Here is a 17,055-nt window from a genome sequence, read left to right as displayed (position 1 = left end):
GAATCCATCCAGAGTAGACTTCTGTAATAATCTAAGAAATGAGGGCCTAGATTAAAACAATGTCTTTGCTCTCGGGTGTTCAATGGTGTGGAAGGTTAAAAAAAAAAAGAAAGAAAGAAAGAAAAATGAGATCTGAAAGAGATTTCTGAAGAATTGAAAGGCTAACTCCCAGTTTTGTAACACGGGAGACAAGGAAAATATTACCTTTATCTAATAATTGAAATGAATTTGAGGAAAGACATAATGTATTCACTTTTGGAAATCTTAAGTTTGAGGTGCCTAGAGACGTGCACAGTCTCTAATAATCAGTTGGAAATATGAATATCAAGTTCAGAAGAAGGATCAGGCCCAGTGACACATTTCAGAATCAACAGCATGCAGATGTAGAAGTTGTGGGAGTAGATAAGATCACAGTTAAAAAGCCAGTAGAGAAAAAGAAGGAACAAACACTAGATCCCTAGTCGAATACAAGTAGAGAAAGCAAGAGCAGAGGAAGCCAGAGGAATATTTGGGGAAATAATAGACAACCACTAAAAAAAAGAATCCTGAAAGCCAAGGAGAAGAAAGCATTCAAGAGTACATGATGATCCACAATGTCAAAAGTTCTGGAAAGGATGACTAAAATCAAACTATTGAATTTAGTGATTAAAAGTTCAATGGTGAGCTTATAGTTGAAGCAGTACGATCAGAGTGGCATGGGGAGAAAAGAGAATAATCATGCAATGGAGCAAAGACTAAAATACAAGTTGAAGAACAAAAAGAGAGTGTAAACCACTCCTAAACCACTTAAAATGAATTTACCCATCACTGAGGGAAGGCTCTGTTCTTTAGCAACACTTGTGTCAACAGTACATTGTTCCAATAGTTGAGTTTCCAACTCTCTGAAATTAAAAAAAAAAGTTACTGGAATGAAAATATTGAAACTGATATCCTTATTTGATACTTTCAACTACATAATAGATTATTATGATTTTTTTTTTGGAGACAGTCTTACTCTGTTGCCCAGGCTGGAGTGAAGTGGCGCAATCCCAGTTCACTGCAACATTCACCTCCTAGGTTCATGTGATTCTCCTGCCTCAGCCTCTCGAGTAGCTGGGATTACAGGTGCCCGCCACCATGCCCGGCTAAGTTTTGTATTTTTAGTAGAGATAGGGTTTTGCCATGTTGGCCAGGCTGGTCTTGAACTCCTGACCTCAGGTGATCCAGCTGCCTTGGCCTCCCAGAGTGCTGGGATTACAGGTGTGAGCCACCACACCCAGCCCGATTATTATGATTTAAATAAAAATGATCTTCCTGCCAGGCACGGTGGCTCACGCCTGTAATCCCAGCACTCTGGGAGGCTGAGGCGGGTGGATCACCTGAGGTCAGGAATTTGAGAACAGCCTGGACAACATGGCAAAACTCTATCTCTACTAAAAATACCAAAATTAGCCAGGCGTGGCGGCGCACGCCTGTAGTCCCAGCTACTCGGGAGGCTGAGGCAGGAGAATCGCTTGAAACCAGGCGGCGGAGGTTGCGGTGAGCCGAGATCATGCCTCTGCACTCCAGCCTGGGTGACAGAGCGAGACTCCATTTCAATAATAATAATAATAAAGGTCTTCCCCATGACGTAAGTTTACCTATGTAATAAACCTGCACTTGTATCTCTAAACTTAATAAAAGTTAAAAAAAAAAAGAAAAAAATGGGGTACATATACACAATGGAATACTATTCAGCTATAAAAAAGAATGAGATCCAGTCATTTGCAACAACATTGATGGAACTGGAGATCATTATGTTAAGTGAAATAAGCCATGCATAGAAAGACCAATATTATATGTGCTCAGTTATTTGTGGGATCTAAACAGCAAAACAATGTAACTCATGGACATAGAGAGTAGAAAGATGGCTACCAGAGGCCAGGGAGGATAGTGGAGGGATACAAGGGAGGTGAGGATAATTAATGGGTACAAAAAAATAGAAACAGTAAGACCTACTATTTAATAGCACCACAGGGTGACTACAGACAATAATAACTTAATTGTACATTTTAAAATCATGTAAAGAGTGTAACTGGATTGTTTGTAACTCAAAGGATAAATGCTTGATGAGATGGATACCCCATTCTCTATGATGTGCTTATTTCTCATTGCATGCCTGTATCAAAACATCCCAGGTACCTCATAAATATATACACCTACTATGTACCCACAAAAATTAAAAATTAAAAAAACTGGTTTATTCTTAAAAAATGAATATACTCGAAGCTAATAGAGGGTGGAATGAATAAAATTCACTGTCCGTATCACAAGCCCTCTATTGATCACTGATCAACAAACAGATTAGCAACTGTTTTTGTGGCACAGGTGAAATGAATGTGTTAAATTCCAAGAAACTTACTTGTGAAGAGCTTTTCCTCCTAGGGGTAGTGCTCCCCAACAATTTAGAACTGGGATTCCTTCACATATCTGTAGAGCAGTCAAGGATACTACTATTTTAGGAGATAAAATGTGGTTTCCTTGATATTTTCCTCACCTTCTGCAGTACTGTTCTAAATATGCTTTAGTGACAAATTTTTATTTCTTATTTTTAACACAGTTACAGAAAAATCAAAGAGTAAGTTTTTTTTTCATGTTCTTCATCAAAGAAAACAGAATAAAAATACACATAAGCTCATGACCACACACAATTCATTAGATACAGCTGGGGCATCTGACAAAGTAGCCACTAGGCCTGTGCAGCTACTTAATACATGAAATATGGCTAGTCTGAATTAAGATGTGCTCTAAGACTAAGCTACACACCAAATTTAGAAGGTTTTAATACCAAAAAACCTCACTAAAATACCTCATTATAATTTTTGTATTGATGGAATATTGGAATATTTTGAATACATTGGGTTAAATAAAATATACTATTAATTTCATCTTTTCTCATGCCTTTTAAAATGTGGCTCTTAGAAAACTCTATTAATAAACTTTTTTTTGAGACAGGGTCTCGCTCTGTAGCCCAGGCTGGAGTGCAGTGGTGCGATCTCGGCTCAGTGCAACCTCCACCTCCCAGGTTCAAGTGATTCTTGTGCCTCAGCCTCCCAAGCAGCTGGGATTACAGGCATGTGCCACCACACCTGGCTAATTTTTGTATTTTTCGTAGAGATGGGGTTTTGACAAGTTGGCCAGGCTGGTCTCGAACTCTTGGCCTCAGGTGATCTGCCCACCTCAGCCTCCCAAGGTGCTAGGATTACATGTGTGAGCCACGGCACCCAGCCTAGAACACTCTAAATTGCATACATGGTCCACATTATATTTCTACAGGACAGAGCTGAGAGGGAAGTAAACAATATTTACTGTGGGTTTGCTAAGTATACTGGTAAGAGCATCAGCTTTGGAAACAAACATGGGTTTATATCCTGGCTACATGTTTATAAGAAGAGGAGTCAACTACCCATCCCAACTGTCAATATTCTCATTTATATAATGAGAATAATAATACTCATGTTGCATGGTTGTTTTAAGAATTAAACACAAAGTACTTTATACTAAAAAACACTACTGCTTGATTAAATTCCTTAGGAGTTAATGATGCTTAATTTCCTTCCATGAATATTTTTTCTAATAAATATACATGTAGATCTCAAAATTGCAAGAGTCTTACATTCATGCATGTCAACATCCTTTTCAATAAAGCAATGTCCACTAGGACAATTCTAAGAGATGCTCATCTATACTCTGCTTAAATATTTATAATGAAAAGAAATGTACTAGTTTATATGGTCAGTAATTCAATTTTGGGACAGCTTGAATTATTAGTAAGTTCTTGCCTATGGTCAACGATATAAAAACCACAGCACGTACTGAGAAAATTACTATGTGCCAAATCCTATGCTGAACACTTTATATATATTACCTCACTCAACTAACACAACTCTTCTATGAGATGGAAATATCATAATCCCCAATTTATAGATAAAGAAACTGAGGCCCGAAGAGATTAAGCTACCTGACCAAGTAGTAAAAAGCTTAGCTGAGATTTGCATTGCACTTATTGTGTATTTGATTCTAAAACCCAAGCTTGTAAACATTAAGGCATACTGCCTTCATGAAAGCCTCTGGAGATTTAAAAAAAAAAAAAAGAAAAGAAAAAAACGTATTCTTTTTTTTTTTTTTTTTTGGAGACAGAGTCTTGCTCTGTCGCCCAGGCTGGAGTGCAGTGGCACGATCTCGGCTCACTGCAAGCTCTGCCTCCCGGGTTCACGCCACTCTCCTGTCTCAGCCTCCTGAGTAGCTGCGACTACAGACGCCAGTGAGATCTTCAGCTGTTTGAAGGCTGATTTCATGTTGCCATTAAGTTTTGAAATCTTTCTGGATTGAACGTACTCATTTCAGTTTCTCCAATTACTCTTTGTATGATTTTTTTCTTAAAACTTGACTATTCTAGTCAACTTGACACATCCTGATTTTTCTTTTAAAAACTGAACATAATATTCACGAGGTATACTCCTGGAGTATATCCTGGGACCAAATGATAATAACTTCTACAAAAAGTAAACTTAAGTCTTACAATCCTGTGAACTTTTTCCACATTGTAATTCATATTTGTACATAGTAACCCAAAATAGTTCAGTACAATACAAATCATTTATAATTAGTCTAATTATTTTAGTTAAAGTAGAGTAAAAACTGCAAAGGTGGCTGGCTGACAAAAAAGATATGGGTAACACCAGGCTTTCCCTATATCCACAATCTAGGACCATGGCAGAATTAATTCCAAGCGTCAGAAGAGCCATTAGATGACTTGGAGCAAGCAAGACAGATGGAACCTAGAAAATAACAAAATCAATACAACAAAACCGGAATGAGTGTCATTATTTGAAGGTATTTGCCTTATATCCAAATATATTTGAAAAAATTCACAGGAACATTATATTAATTTATATGGTGATACCTACTCAACCATTTTATGAGAGTAATTAAGAACTAGTTTGTTGATTTATATAAATTCACTCAATAACCAAAATACACTGTAATAAAAATAGCTCAACTGTTTCATTCCAAAATGACAATTATGAAGCATTTTTCTTTATTCTTGTTCTCTTTTGGAAGGGAAAATTGAAAGGGATAAAAGAAGAGGTCTAGAGGCTGGGCACAGAGGCTCACGCCTGTAATCCCAGCACTTTGGGAGGCCAAGGCAGGCAGATCACCTGAGGTCAGGAGTTCGAAACCAGCCTGACCAACATGGTGAAACCTTGTCTCTACTAAAAATACAAAAATTAGCTGGGTGTTGTGGCATCTGCCTGTAATCTCAGCTACAAGGGAGACTGAGGCAGGAGAATTGCTTGAACCCAGGAGGCGGAGGTTGCAGTGAGCCGAGATCACGCCATTGCACTCCAGCCTGGGCAATAAAGCAAGACTCTGTCTCAAAAAAAAAAAAGAAAAAAAGAAGAGGTCAAGAAACATAAATTTAGAGGAAGATGTTAAATTTAAAAAAATAGAGAGATGCCTTTACCATTAAGATGAAAATAGAGAAAAAAATTCTTCATTGTCTTTATTTGCAAAGTTTGTAATATGAACTATATATTTTTACTTTTTCTTTTTATTTAAATTTTTATTTTTAACTTAGAGACAAAGTCTTGCTCCATTGCCCAGGCTGGATTGCAGTGGTGCAATCACAGCTCACTGCAGCCTCGACCTCCTGGACTCAAGCAATCCTCCCACCTTAGTCTCCTGAGTAGCTGGGACTACAGGTGCATGCCACCACGTCCGGCTAATTGAACTGTAATTGGCAGTTAAAATTAAACCAAATAACAAAATATACAAATAGTTGGCTCTGTGCAACATTTTTTTCAGTAAGAATTTGCCAGACCTGGTGGCATCCCAAATACTAGGTATTCAATCAAAATATGAGAGTCCATCATAATCGAATGGCAGACAAAATAATGGCTGTATTCCCCTTATCTAAATAGATAAAGTAGGTATTCTAGTCATATAGAAGATAAAGATATTAACACAAACTCTAATTATAAATACAGAGAATATTCTACTTTATTCAGATAACAGCTGACACGACTTCTTGTTTTGCTTTATGTTCTCCTTACTACAAATGAAATTCCTGGACTCATGACATCAGTAAGTACTGGAGGCTATGCAACCTGATTCCCTGTACCTGCTTTACAAAAATATAACTTAGAAATATTAAGTGCCTTTACCTCATAAAGACATTGTGATTTTTGGTATTAGGTATGTTTTGAATTCAGTAAATGTATGAAAATACATTTATATGTGCTTAATTTCTTATACACTTAACACATATAATCTTACATTTTCCCTTGCTGATAAAACCTAAATTTTAAGGCAAAGATTTTTAAAAATTTGAATAATTAAGATTCTGGTCTACTATGAAATATACTAATCTTAAAACATATTCTTGGTGATAAAATAATCCTGATTCCTACAAAATCAAAGCTACAGGTAATATTACCTATATCATGAGGTAAGTCTCATTCCTGGCATTACCAACTTACTCTAAGGGAGGCACTGAATATTCCATTTTAAAGGAATTTGAAGCCTAAAATGACAAAATTCAGAACAGTACAACTAAACAATGGAAGCTAGAAAGATCTGGAAGAAATACATTGCAAAGTCCACAGCACAGAATATACCTTTTAATTCTGAATAAAAAAAAGTCCCCAAATAGAAAAACCTATATTCAAATAAATAAACAGTAATAAAAAGAAATATCCAATTATGTAAGTGTTGGATAAAATGCTAAAGCATGAAATAACCACACAAAGGAAGAAAATAAATGGCCAGTTTGAAGAATCTTCTGTCATCTGGTTCCCCAACTACACTGTGTGCCATATACAATATCAGACAAAATAAGGGCTTTTATTAGTTTAAGTTTTGAGTACCTACCAACAAAAAAAAAGAGAAGAAAGATTCCCTAAAAATTGGTAAGAATTTTTTTTTTTTTTTTTTTTTGAGACGGAGTCTCGCTCTGTCGCCCAGGCTGGAGTGCAGTGGCGCGATCTCGGCTCACTGCAAGCTCCGCCTCCCGGGTTCACGCCATTCTCCTGCCTCAGCCTCCCGAGTAGCTGGGACTACAGGCGCCCACTACCACGCCCGGCTAATTTTTTGTATTTTTAGTAGAGACGGGGTTTCACCGTGTTAGCCAGGATGGTCTCGATCTCCTGACCTCGTGATCCGCCCGCCTCGGCCTCCCAAAGTGCTGGGATTACAGGCGTGAGCCACCGCGCCCGGCCTAAAAATTGGTAAGAATTTTATTGCTTCTCTTTTTATTTCAAAAGCAATTTACTTATTTGATATAAAGACAGGTACCTCAAAATATTTGAAAAGAACACGAGTGAGTGTCTCTCTGAAGTGAGAAGGACATAATACCGATTCGATAATCACAACTCGGCGGTCTCTGGGATTCACCAATAGATGCCTGAAAAGTGAAAGTTTTGGTTTTAAAAGTAAGTAAAAGTTTTTATTCATTTTGTTAAGTCATACAATTTAAGAACAGTGAAACTGTACTACCTTAGCTTAAGATATTTTATCACAAAAAGACATCTTCATTTTATTACCCCAGAAAGATAACATTTCTGACCTCTTACTATGTACCGTGCAGTGTGCTAGGAACTTCATTAACTTACTTATCTCAGAAACCTAAAATTATAGCCTACTATGATTACCAACTTGAGCCATTATATAGATTTTTTTTTTTTTTGAGACAGGATCTGGCTCTGTTGCCCAAGTTGGAGTGCAGAGGGGCAATCTCACTTCACTGCAACCTCGGCCTCCTGGGTTCAAGCCATCCCCTGATCTCAACCTCCCGAGTAGCTGGTACTATAGATGTGAGCCACAGCACCTGGCGATATTTTCTTTTTTTTTTAGGTTACAATAGTAATATATGCTCACAAAGCTCCAAATATTATGACACGTGAAACTTGCAAAGTACAAGAACCTTATATTTCTACTACCCAGAACTATCGCTGATAGAAGTTTGTATATTTTTTCATTCTTATGGATGTATGGGGGTATGTTTTAACAGAAATATTCATTCCATAGATGTGGTTCTTTAACTTGCTTATTTCACTTATTGACATATCCCACACAGCTTCCTGTACTACTACATACAGATGCAGAACTCTTTTTAAAGAGCTGCATGGTATTTCACTGTATGAATGCAGAATAATTTAATTATCAGTTCACTTCATCAATGAATATTTCATTTTCAATATCTCTTTATGTCTGCCAGTTTTCTAGTCTTCAAATATATTTTTGAAAAGGTTGAAAATAAGCATGTAAAAATGGCAATAGAAGTCAATTTTTTTTTTTTTTTTGGCCTCAGCTGTAACACAACCAATTATCACTACGGCATTAGGAAAATCTATGTAATCATAAAAGCTAGAAAACAAAATGTATCTTACCTGAAATATAGTATGTGGATGAATTCCTTTAGGTAGGAATATAATTCTTCTGTATTGATATTATACTGAACAACTCTGACAGGCTGTAAAAAATTAAAATGATTTATTAATTTATATTAATAAAATAACCTCAAATTAAGATTAAAATGTAATTATTTACTAATACATTTTCTGGGAATAAATTAAAAGCAATCTGTATTGAGAATATAAAAATTAAATACAGAGTAATCTCTTAAATAGGAATCCTTAAGAATTGGAATGTCTAAGATGGCAGAATGTTTTAGTCTGTGGTAATGGAAGTGTGTGTTCATAGGAAGTAAAGAGCATGGCTCACATGCATTCTTCCTCCATCTGACTTATCATTTTGGCTTGAATGATAAAAATCAGCTTTGAGGCCAGGTGTGGTGGCTCACGCCTGTAATCCCAGCACTTTGGGAAGCCGAGGTGGGTGGATCACTTGAGGTCAGGAGTTCGAGACCAGGCTGGCCAACATGGTGAAATGCTGTCTCTACTTAAAATACAAAAATTAGCCAGGCGTGGTGGTGCGTGCCTATAGTCCCAGCTACTCTGGAGACTGAGGCAGGAGAATCACTTGAAAACCCTGGAGGAGGCTGCAGTGAGCTGAGATGGCTCCACTGCTCTCTAGCCTGGGCAACAGAACCAGATTCCGTCTCAAAAAACAAACAAACAAACAAATTTCCAGCACTTTGGGAGGCCGAGGCAGGTGGATCACCTGAAGCTAGGAGTTCAAGACCAGCCTGGCCAACATGGTGAAACCCTGTCTCTACTAAAAATACAAAAATTAGCTGGGCATGGTGGCGTGCACCTGTAGTCCCAGCTACTCAGGAGGCTGAAGTGGGAGAATTGCTTGAACCCGGGAGGTGGAGGTTGCAGGGAGGCAGAGGTTGCAGTGAGCCAAGATCGTGCCACTGCACTCCAGCCTGGGTGACAGAGTGAGACCCTGTCTCAAAAAAAAAAAAGAAAAAGAAAAAAAAATTCAGCATTGAATAAAAAGCATCAAAGTCTTCCTCAAATACTCAACTTGGTTCAGTCCCTGTTAGTCCAAAAACACTGATATCTTCTCTTTTGCAACATCGCCACACGGAATTACTTGTAAAATGTCCCCCTTTCTGCTAGATTATAAGCTCCATGCACAAGAACTATTTCTGGCTTGCTTATGATATATCTTTCTTCAAATAATACAGTTTCAGGTACATAGTTGTGGTTGTTCATAAATATGTGTGATAAAAATGACAACAAACACCATTAGCACAAAAGCAGCCTACACACATATTACCAAGCCATGAGTGCTAAGTCAATGCTAATATATAACAATGGCTTCACTTATGATCCTCAGAAAGCTCTCAGTACTCTGATGCATCATTGGCAGACCTCTCTTCATTTACTCTTTCAAAAGAAGTACCATCAGCCTAACTTCTTGATTTTATGTGGCTTAAAGAAGATTCCAAACCATATATAATCAAATATAAATAATTTTTTAGGTATCTGTCTTTTCAAATGAAGATAAAAACTCGTTCAGGCGCAGTGGCTCACGCCTGTAATCCCAACACTTTGGGAGGTCAAGGCGGGTGGATCACCTGAGGTCAGGAGTTCAAGACCAGGCTGGCCAACATGGCAAAACCCCGTCTCTACTAAAAATACAAAAAATTAGCCGGGCGTGGTAGCGGGCGCCTGTAGTCCCAGCTACTCGGGAGGGTGAGGCAGGAGAATGGCGTGAACCCGGGAGGCGGAGCTTGCAGTGAGCCGAGATCGCGCCACTGCACTCCAGCCTGGGCGACAGAGCGAGACTCCGTCTCAAAAAAAAAAAAAAAATTAGCTGGGTGTGGTGGAGGGCGCCTGTAATTCCAGCTACTTGGGAGGCTGAGAGAGGAGAATGGCTTGAACCCGAGAGGAGGAGGTTGCAGTGAGCAGAGATCATGACACTGCACTCCCGCCTGGGTGATGGAGTGAGACTCCATCTCAAAAAAAAAAAAAAAAAAAAGATAAAAGCTCAAAGCACCAAGGAAAGTGGCAACAAAAACGTACAGGGTCTAATCCAGTAAGAAATCTATCTGGTAACACAGTAATGCCAATTGTTATAAAGCAAAATGACATGAAAAATTAGTAAACAGGAACTTCCATCCCCTGCCCCCGTTTTTTTTTGACATGGAGTCTCCCTCTGTTGCCCAGGCTGCAGCACAGTGGCATGATCTCAGCTCACTGCCACCTCCGCCTCCCAGATTCAAGCGATTCTCCTGCCTCAGCCTCCCGAGTAGCTGGGACCACAGGTGCCTGCCACTACACCTGGCTAATATTTGTATTTTTAGTAGAGATGGGGTTTCACCATGTTGGCCAGGCTAGTCTCAAACTCCTGGCCTCAAGTGATCTGGTCACCTCAGCCTCCCAAAGTGCTGGGATTACAGGCATGAGAGACCACACTCGGCTTCCATCACATTTTTGAACATCAAACCACCAATATCTACCATATTTCTGGCTTGTCCAAGGATTTGCAGAAAAATTTAAAATCAATGAAATGATTCCTTAATCAAGTGTGAGTAAAAAGATTTCTGGGCCGAGCGCAGTGGCTCACACCTGTAACCCCAGCACTTTGGGAAGCCAAGGTGGGCGGATCACGAGGTCAGGAGATACAGACCATTCTGGCTAACACGGTGAAACCCCGTCTCTACTAAAAAATACAAAAAATTAGCTGGGCGTGGCGGCGGGCAACTGTAGTCCCAGCTACTCGGGAGGCTGAGGCAGGAGAATGGTGTGAACCCGGGAGGTGGGGCTTGTAGTGAGCCCAGATCATGCTACTGCACTCCGGCCTGGGCGACAGAGCAAGACTCCGCCTCAAAAAAAAAAAAAAAAAAAAAAAGATTTCTGATGTATGTAAATGCCAAATATAAACTGCTGGTCTCATCTATTCTGCTATAACATGTTTTTTTTTGTTTTTGTTTTTGTTGAGATGGAGTTTCGCTCTTGTTGCCCAGACTGGAGTGCAATGGCACAATCTCAGCTCACCGCAACCTCCACCTCCCGGGTTCAAGTGATTCTCCTGCCTCAGCCTCCCGAGTAGCTGGGATTACAGGCATGTGCCACCATGCCCGGCTAATTTTGTATATTTAGTAGAGATAGGGTTTCTCCTTGTTGGTTAGGCTGGTCTGGAACTCCTGACCTCAGGTGATCCGCCTGCCTCAGCCTCCCAAAGTGCTGGGAGTGAGCCACCGCATCTGGCCAACATGTGTTTTTATAAAACCAAATATGCTTATATGCGATTGCTAAAAAAGGAAATAATGTCAGAAAAATGTTATAGTTGTATTAGTTAATATTAGGCAAGACAAGCTATAATTACAATGGAAGTATAACTTTCATCAAGAAAAAGAAAGTCATCAACTCAGTTATCACACAGGTAGATATGCTTTCAGATCTATTCATAAGAAAAGTTTAAATAACTCCCTACACCAGCAATTCGTGCCTCAGAGTGGATCCATGACTCTGTTGGGTTGCATTTCCTCCTAGTTGCTACTTAATAACAGTCCCACTGGCTCAGAGCTTGCTACCATCTGCACTGACTCAGAACCCACTGGCTAACATTTTCAATCCATGACTTTTATTTTTATTTGTTTATTTTTGAGACAGGGTCTCACTCTGTCGCCCATGGTGGAATGCAGTGGTGCAATCTTGGCTCACTGCAGCCTCAACCTCCTGGGCTCAAGTGATCCTCCCACTTCGGCCTCCCAAGTAGCTGGGGACTACACGTGCGCACCACCTCCACGATTTTCTTTTCTTTTCTTTTCTTTTTTTGAGATGGAGTCTCGCTGTGTCGCCCAGGCTGGAGTGCAGTGGCGCAATCTCGGCTCACTGCAAGCTTCGCCTCCCGAGTTCACGCCATTCTCCTGCCTCAGCCTCCCAAGTAGCTGGGAATACCAGCGCCTGCCACCATGCCTGGCTAATTTTTTTTTTTTTTTAGTAGAGATGGGTTTTCACTGTGTTAGCCAGGATGGTCTCGATCTCCTGACCTCGTGATCTGCCCGCCTCGGCCTCCCAAAGTGCTGCGATTACAGGCGTGTAATCTGCCCAGCCCACAATTTTATTTTTAATATTCCCTAAGATAGCCTCCAGCCACACTCAGCTGCCTGCCAATCCTATTTAAATTTTGTGGAGGCATCAATTATTGTTTTTGCTAGTCCTCTGATTACAAAGTTACACAGGTTTTGTATGGACTACCTCAAGCTTATTTTTCCCATAAGCCTGTTTTGTTTTGTTTTTTAAAAATGTGCCATTTTGCAGAACAAAGGTATTTTCTGGAATGCATATATAATGTTACTGTGGTAACAGCTACATCTCATTTTTTAACAAGTGAATTTTATAACATGCAAAATCATTCTTTCTACTGGTTGTAATTTCTAATCTGCCAAATTAGCTGTGGCAAGAAACTTTTTGAAAGTTTGTTTTCAAAATTCTCTGGGTTTTGAAACTGTAAATAAGGGAATAAATATCTGATATGTTATAAATAATAAAATAATTCAGTGGTTATAAGACTTATAAAAGTATTTTACTGAGGTTAAAATTTTTCTCTTGATATATGATTCCATTTACATAAAATGTACAGAAAACACAAATCTATAGAAACAGAAGGTACACCCTAATGGGCTGAGGATAGGAATGAGGATTAATTGTAAACGGGTATTAGGGATTTTACTGGGGTGATGAAAACATTCTAAAACTGGATTGTGGTGGTACTTGTACAACATGATATACTTATGGTGTGCAAAATTAGACCTTGATAAAGTTGATTTAAAAAGAAAAACTTTTCCTTGGAAATATAGCCACAAAGTATATATTTAGTACTGTCTCTTGTTTCTTTTCTTTTTTTTTTTTTTTTGAGACGAAGTCTTGCTCCTGCCCCCAAGGCTGGAGTGCGATGGCTTGATTTTGGGTCACTGCAACCTCCGCCTCCCGGGTTCAAGCAATTCTCCTGCCTCGGCCCCCTGAGGAGCTAGGATTAGAGGTGCCTGCCACCACTCCCGGCTAATTTTTGTATTTTTAGTTGAGACGGGGTTTCACCATGTTGTCCAGGCTGGTCTCAAACTCATGATCTCAGGTGATCCACCCGCCTCAGCCACCCAAAGTGTTGGGATTACAGGCGTGAGCCACCATGGCTGGCCTTTAGTACTGTTTTAATCAATCTTACTTGAAGTCACATTTTAAAATATTTTATAGTATGGTATTTATTTTGCTAATTTTTTTTTTAAATACCTTAGGCATCCCAGCTCTTTTTATCACACTAGGAATTATACATCTTGGACCAGTTTCTCCAGCAAATCCACACCTGCAAATAAATGGAAAATTGAAACAACTTATAGTATTCTTTTAAATATTTGTCACAGAAACTAATTTTCTCTGTATTTGTTTCAAAACAATGGCCACAATAACATTTGAAAATACCTGATGTATTTAAAGGGATCAAAAAAAATCACTCCACAAAACTAATAAGTTAATACTATTTATTAATGCTTGTGTATTGACAGAAAAAAATTCTATCAAATTCGTGATACTGAAAAAAACAAATGTATCATTTTAGGGCAGCATTTACTTTTTTTTTTTGAGATGGAGTCTGGCTCTGTCACCCAGGCTGGAGTGCAGTGGCGCGATCTCAGCTCACTGCAAGCTCCGCCTCCCGGGTTCACGCCATTCTCCTGCCTCAGCCTCCTGAGTAGCTGGGACTACAGGCGCCGGCCACCACGCAGGGCTAATTTTTTTTTTTTTTTTTTTTTTTTTGTATTTTTAGTAGAGACGAGGTTTCACCGTGTTAGCCAGGATAGTCTCGATCTCCTGACCTCGTGACCCGCCCGCGTCGGCCTCCCAAAGTGCTGGTATTACAGGCGTGGGCCACCGCGCCTGGCCAACTTTTTTCCTAGTTATTAATTTTAGCAGAATTTAGGCAAGACATATCTACAACTCTGAATCTGTACTACATTATGTGACTTCATTCATATAATTCATCTGTATCACTCATAATTCCATCATTCTAATATTGTTAGCTTCCATATTGGTGTATTCACTTTCAGTCTACTTCTTATGATTATGCATATATATTTGACATAGTTTTAATCACACTTCATACATAATTAACTCATACAGTAAGCTTCTGCCCATATTAACATAATCTTCATTGCTATCACTTTTTTTTTTTTTTTTGAGGCAGGGTCTCGCTCTGTCGCCCAGGCTGGAGTGCAGTGGCACAAACTCAGATCACTGCAGCCTCCGCTTCCCAGGCTCAAGCGATCCTCCCCCCTTGGCCTCCCAAAGTGCTAGGATTTCGGGCACGACACTACCACCGGCTAAATTTTGTATTTTGTGTAGAGCTGGGTTTCCCCATGTTGCCCAGGCTGGTCTTGAACTACTGGGCTCAAGTGGTCAGCCCGCCTCAGCTTTCCGAACTGCTGGAATTGCAGTATTATTTTTAAAACCACATATTTCATTATTTTAAAAACGATGCTCTTTTCTTATTTAGGTATTTCCATTTTTGTTTCATGTTAGTAAAACAAAAATTTGCTAAAAACGTTGCTAAAAATGATCATCATACTAGTTTAGTCTTAACATCCTGTCTTCTTGTCCTGTCTAGTTTTTGATACTGCTCTCCTCGTATTCCCAAATAATTCTCTCCATCTCCTCCTATTCCCGTCTCCATGTTTACTTGCATCAGTGCTCCTCAAACATCTCAGAATGCAAGCCATTAGACTTCAATTCCTTTTTTTTACTTCATACATTTCTTATCATCTTCCTGCTGTCTTTTTCAAATATAGCTTTTTGCTTATTTCTTCCAAGTACAGCCAAAATAATTATCTTTGACTAGAAGCCTCGAACTGTTTATTACGCTTTCAAAATAATTTTAATAAGAAAATATAAATAAGGAAGGGCCTCGCATAGAACAATAAGAGAATGTCATTAACCAAGGACTATGTTTAATCCAATTCTGGAGTTCCTGGGGTCCAATTTTTAAATAGGCTCTTTTAACCACTTAGTCAATAAATAGTTATTAAATACCTACTATACGTCAGGAAGTGCCTAGAGATACAAAAAGATTTTTCAAATGTTTCATTTTCATAAATACATATATGATGTAATTGCCTGTTACTTCCCTCTCTGTTGAGCCCATCACAAGGACTCTTAATCTAGGGTCCCAGGACCACATTGATTGTCTGCCAATTCCCTGAAACTGTGTATAAGTATCTTAAGATTTGTGCATTTGTGGTTTTCATCCAGCCATTAAAGAGATCTATGCCATCCGAAAGGTTGAGAACTTCCTCTCTATTGTTTACAAGTTGGTTTGTTTAACATGTCAAATCTAACCTTCGAGTTTAGGGGAGCCAACAAAGGATTTCCAGAATCTTATCTATAGGGTTTCACCTCTTAATGTGCCCAGTCTCCCTAATTCTTGAGCAGCGATAGCCCTGTCTTAAACATCTTTGCATTTTCAGCACCAAAATAAGCTCCGTTCAATATTTTATGATGAAATTCGTCATCGAGCATTTACATTCGGTTGGCTGCCTTCCTCAACTGAGGAGCCCAGGGTAAGCGGGGTCTAGGTCACGGTTGTCATCCCCTACACAGATGATCCCAAAGGGTTTGTTGGGTTTGGGGTGATGACAAGGGGCGGCGACGAGGGCAATTCAACCGAAGCTTTCTGGGCCTCTCTGGGAGTCAGACCCCGATCCTCGGATTCGCATCGCCCAGGGAGGAAATAATAAGAGCTGTTATTTGCAAGGGCGGTGGTTGAAGAAAAGGGGAGGCCCGGAGCTGCCCAGCGAGTCGGCGATGAGCACCCAGGCAGTGCCTGGGGCTCTGCCACCCGCCCTCCCCTCGGGTCGAACACAGCTGGCGTCACGGCCACTCACTTGGTAAAGGCCTCTCCCAGGTCGATCACGACCGCCGTCTTCTCCCCGCCGCTCCCCAGGCCCTCGTAGAGCGGCATGGTAGTAAGGCAGACTGAGAGAAGAGGGTCGCAGTCTCCGCGGCCAACACGTCTCGGCGCTCGGGGGGCGGGGCCGGGGCTCCGGCGCTCGGGCGTCGGCGACGGCGGGGGCCTCGCGCGGCCGCGGCGCGCCGGGCCCGGGCTGTCCCAGGCTGTGCCTCATTCCGCGTTGGACCCAAACCCTTGCAGGTGCTGCCGTCGCCAGGACTAGGGGAAAAGAGGCGCTGGCCGGCGCGAATCCGAGTGCGGGGGCGCGGAGGCCGCGGCGATCAGGCGCGCCGGTCGCCCTGAGGGGGCGGAGCCGGCCTCCCTGTCCTTCCCTCCCACCACGCCCCAAAGCCGCACCCACGCGCGGCTGTGAAGAGGTTCGGTCTCAGCTCACTGTGAAGAGGTCACTGAGGACCTGGCTGCCAAGGGGCAGCCGAGAGACGACGCAATTCCGAAGCTTTGATTCATGCTCTTGGGGGGCAAAAGATGCTGAGACCCTATTCTGTGCTAGGCGTTTTGCCTAATATTTAATCTTCTCAAGAAATAACAAGAATATGTGTTTTCTTATCTGTGGGGACCGACGCTCAGAGAGATTAACTTTCCCAATGTCCCACGGCAGAGCCAGGAACAAACTCACAGACTTCCTAATTGCAAAGCCTATGCTAATGATGCTTTAGAGAA

The 17,055-nt window shown here is 40.6% G+C and overlaps 1 protein-coding gene across 1 annotated transcript in view; it reads right to left on the bottom strand.

Annotated features, from left to right (window-relative positions):
- Nucleotides 1-16,501, bottom strand: part of ACTR10 (actin related protein 10) — a 33,734-nt gene extending 17,233 nt beyond the window's left edge. The window contains exons 1-7 of the mRNA XM_003831665.5: nt 16,310-16,501; nt 13,668-13,740; nt 8,409-8,491; nt 7,315-7,423; nt 4,692-4,799; nt 2,381-2,448; nt 802-881 (exon numbers count right to left, since the gene is read on the bottom strand). Of these exons, the coding sequence (XP_003831713.2) occupies nt 802-881; nt 2,381-2,448; nt 4,692-4,799; nt 7,315-7,423; nt 8,409-8,491; nt 13,668-13,740; nt 16,310-16,386 (598 nt within the window). The 5' untranslated portion in view covers nt 16,387-16,501. The remainder of the gene's footprint in view (nt 1-801; nt 882-2,380; nt 2,449-4,691; nt 4,800-7,314; nt 7,424-8,408; nt 8,492-13,667; nt 13,741-16,309) is intronic.
- Between the last annotated feature and the right edge of the window lie 554 nt (nt 16,502-17,055).

Source organism: Pan paniscus, chromosome 15 (genome assembly GCF_029289425.2).
Source record: "Pan paniscus chromosome 15, NHGRI_mPanPan1-v2.0_pri, whole genome shotgun sequence".
Taxonomy (NCBI): Eukaryota; Metazoa; Chordata; class Mammalia; order Primates; family Hominidae; genus Pan; species Pan paniscus.
This window is presented reverse-complemented; position numbering and strand designations above follow the sequence as displayed.